The sequence below is a fragment of the Macadamia integrifolia genome, chromosome 2 (assembly GCF_013358625.1).
Source record: "Macadamia integrifolia cultivar HAES 741 chromosome 2, SCU_Mint_v3, whole genome shotgun sequence".
Classification (NCBI taxonomy): Eukaryota; Viridiplantae; Streptophyta; class Magnoliopsida; order Proteales; family Proteaceae; genus Macadamia; species Macadamia integrifolia.
Window position 1 is genome coordinate 37520431 of NC_056558.1, and position 4096 is coordinate 37524526.

At 38.7% G+C, this 4096-nt stretch overlaps 1 protein-coding gene across 2 annotated transcripts in view; it reads left to right on the forward strand.

Moving 5' to 3' along the window:
- LOC122069639 (trigger factor-like protein TIG, Chloroplastic) overlaps nt 1-4096 on the forward strand; it is a gene marked incomplete at its 5' end in the record, with an annotated part of 22549 nt that continues 18453 nt past the window's right edge. The window contains 5 exon segments of one of the 2 annotated variants that reach the window (XM_042633692.1): nt 1-157; nt 492-575; nt 1396-1524; nt 3535-3623; nt 3852-4035. In XM_042633692.1, the coding sequence (XP_042489626.1) occupies nt 1-157; nt 492-575; nt 1396-1524; nt 3535-3623; nt 3852-4035 (643 nt within the window). 2 annotated transcript variants of the gene reach the window in all.

Below are 4096 nucleotides of genomic sequence, written 5' to 3' on the forward strand. Positions count from 1 at the left end.
ACTCACTTCTTCCCGCAGGTTTCTCATCCAACGACCTCTAACTCGAAGAAATTTCAGTTACTTCTTTGTTTCTGCCTCCGCTGTTACTCTCAACCCGGAAATGGACAATTTGCCGGCAGATATCGAGGTTACAGAAACCAAAGAGCCTAGTTCGCGGGTGATTTTATTTATTTATTTATTATTTTTTTTTTTTTAAGGAATGCTTTCGTTTCCCTGAAACTTATCTGTTTCCCTCCCCCCATTTTTTTTAATTGTCTGTTCTTTGCCATATCTGCAAATCAGAATTTGTGTTCTAATGGTTCATTATTGAAATTATGAATGGGTTAATTAAATAGACGTTATTTCATGATGTTTTGATATTTTCTCTGGTAATTTGAATAATGAACAAATTCAAAATTCAGCCATTTTATACATTATTTACTTTGTTCATCTTCTAGCATGATCAATTCTGTAAAATCCGGCTACACTGTAATATCTGGCCCTCCTTGCAGATCCGGTTAAGTGTAAAAGTACCCCCAGTTGTGTGTGAGGACTGTTACAAAAGGGTCATTGTAGAGCTTATGAAGAAGGCAAAGGTACTTTGGCATTCCTCTCCATTTTCTCCAGTCGCACCTTTCGGCACATATTCACACACGCATATAAGTTCATGACTGGACGTTTTTCAATTTTTAAATGTATCGTATGTACCATATGGACGGCTCACAAAAAATTACTTGAATAGTTTGCATTTTCTATTGTTTGTGCTGTTCGTGTTCATCCTTTGGTATTTTGAGTTTTTACGCCCTGTTACTTGGAGTGATGGTAATGATAAGGTAAAGAATGATCATATTAGAGTTGATTTGGGAGTAGCTTTGATACATGATAAGCTACGTGAAAGTCATTGAGGTGGCATGACCATTTTCAAGGGAGGCCTTTTAATGCTCCGGTTCGGATGAGTGATTTGATTTAAATTAAAGGGGTTAATATGACCTTTGAGAAGTGGCGAGGAAAGAAATGCATAGCTTAGGCCCTAGTATCAAGTATGGCCTCAAATAGAGTTGATTCAAGGGCAATGATTCAAGTAGCTTGACCCCATTTAGTTGGGACAAGGCTAAGTTGTTGTTGTTGTACTTGGAGTGATGGTAAGGCTTACTTCCTTCCATCTGGCATATAGTCCAGTCAGTTTGAGTTCCTGTTCAAATTATTTTCTTATGAAAACCCATTTTCATTCTGCGGAGAGATTATCCAGTTGTAAACTAAAACAATGTTTTCTATGTCAATGAACCAATAAATCAACAAGGTGCCACTCATTGTCACATATTAGGGCCTTGGATTTGGTTTTCTGTTTGTTTTATTTTGATTTTTGCTTTGTGTTTTCGTTACTGAAACAAGAGGGCGGGGGTGTCCACTTATCAGGTACCTGGATTTCGGCCTGGAAAGAATGTTCCAGAAAGCATCCTTGTAAATTATGTGGGTAAAAAGAAGGTACAACGGGCTACAATTGAATCTATTTTGCAGAGGACTCTTCCACATGCCATGTCTTCAGTAAGTTGTATCAATTTTCATCTTCTTCTATATTTGCTTTACCTTGACAAGAAGCTATTTTCTGGGTTTCTGGTTTTTTCCTTTTGGTTGTAAAATTAAATTTTAGGGTTCATTTTGAAGTCATATTTTGTTAGTTCATCTTTGTATATATCAATTTCCACCCCACACCCCCCAGCCCCTCCAAAAAAAAAAAAAAAAAAAAAGGGGAAAAAGAGAGCTTGATCTGTCAGATGCGAGTTGTTATTTACCTGTGAACAGCATTGATTACTTATTTATCAACACTTGGGGAGGTGCTATCTCTTCTAACTTATCATGCTTTTGTTCGAAAGTGTCCCAGAGAAGAGTCAGTTTTAACCTTATAAGGGACAGCTAAGGAGTGGGATAGCTCACCGGAGGAGATTCAGTCACACTTAAGGAGAGCAATCATGAACAGTTTCTTGCCTCTCAAGGCATTAAGATTAAGGTGGGCCGAAGATCAAAAAGATGTTTTGGGAGGATTTATGATGTTCTTGCTAGCTATTGGGGGATCTTTTCTGTTCTGTATCTGGTTAGCTGTTGACCAAACTTCATTGCAGAGTCTTATCTTTCGGAGATTTCATTCAATCAGTTTTTTCCAGCTTCTTTTATGGTGGAGTCAAAATTGATGGAGGGTCGGAGTACCACAGTGCTTCATAAGTCAAAGTTCTGCTTTCTCCTTACAGTAAAGGCTTAATTGATACTTTCTTTAGGATATGTTTCTCCTTTCCCATGAATGCAATCTGGTTTAAGGGAGTGTCTTCTATCAATTGCCACTTTGGTTTTATACGCCATCTGAGATCAAGAAGCCATGATATTCATTGCTTGCTATCAATGCTTGGGTGTTGCAGAAACCTCTTTGCACATTCTCATCCATTATCCATATCCATATGCAGGTATGAGGTCTAGTGTGAAATTTCTGGTGGTGTGGGGTGCTACCTATTATAGTTGGCACGGCGTCTAGGCGATCCTAGGTGTTGAAGGTGCGAAAAAAAATTCAAGGCGACACCTAGGTGACCAAGGTGCCCTTCCAGCAAAGGGCGCTTGGATGCCTTTGACAAATATGCTACCTATTATGCTGAAGGAAAAGTTGTCAGGTTAAGGGACTGAACTCCAGGGGCAGGAAAAGTTGGGCCTTTTTTACCTCCTATTTTTTGGTGCATAAAATTGGAAAGAAACCAAGCGGCCTTTGGAGGTGACATGGACCTGCTTTTAAGGTGGCCTCAGTACAAGATACTATCATTTGGGCAACCGAGTCTAGTAATTTTTTGGATATTTATAGCTTGAGATCCATGTCAATTATATAGTTTGTTTGTGTTGGGAGAATAGACCCACATCGGTAGCCCCTAAGGCTTTCAGTCGCCTCATATACCTTTGACTGGAGTCGGAGCAGATCACTTCCGCTGTTCCTCTAGGTTTTGATCCTCTTGCTTCTGTGCATTTGTATGCAGTTTTGTCCTGCCTACAAGTGAGGGAGTGTTTGGAGAATAGTGTCACATCGGTTACCCCTAAGGCCTTCCATCTCCTCATATACCTGTGAGTTTCTCCACCTAACAGTTCAAGATTTTGTGATGGAAATTTACAGTTTGTATGGCTCTCCTGAGGGGTGCATATGGAGTTGGAGACCGTGTACTCCTCTTGGGGAATTGCCTCCTCAAAAGTCTTACTTATACTGGCCACAGAAAAAAAAAGATAACAGTCTTTATCAAATATATGGGATCATGATTAAACTTTAGCATGCCAGTGTTAGTGTTAAAACAAGATACAAGTACGACTTGCACAGTCTTAATGAGTGCTTGTGTCTCATACTTAAAATGATTGATCCAAGTAAAGAAAACTCTATTCTATTGCATTTCATATAGCTGTACAATCTTTCTTTTTATTTCTATACTTAAATCTGCATTGTATCACCATCCTATTTTTGAGGGACTAGTTGTGCATACATTTGGTAGTGTAATATGATGAGCAATCTAGTGACACATTTTCTTTTCTCAGGTGACTGGAAGGGCCCTAAGAGATTCTTTTCGGATTGTAACAAAATTTTCTGAGATGGAGCAATCCTATTCTCCTATAGATTTTCTGAGGTTTGTCAGATATAGTTTTCTTAATTTACTTTGCAGTTAGTTACCCCTTACTGTGCTCTATGCAACTATTATCTGATACTGTGTTTTGTCTATAGAAAATAGAAGAGACATTTAGTAGTGTAATATGATAAAAACATGCTATTCTTTACCTGTGTGTTTAGTGATGTATCTGTCAATATGTATGTCAGTATGTATTTGTTGCATTTGCTTATTTAGTCTGTGTTCCAGATATGATGTAGTGGTCGATGTTGCACCTGAGGTTAAATGGATTCCTGAGAATGGTTACAAGAATTTGAAGGTTGTTGTTGAGATAGACAGTGATATAGATGCTCAAAGGGCCTCCGAAGAAGAACTCAAGCGTCGGCATAAGACTCTAGGTTCACTGAGAATTGTAACAGATAGAGGAATAAAGGTAGATCTTTGTTTCAGTTTATGTTACAGATGCATTCTTGCTCCCACCCCCCACCCCCCAA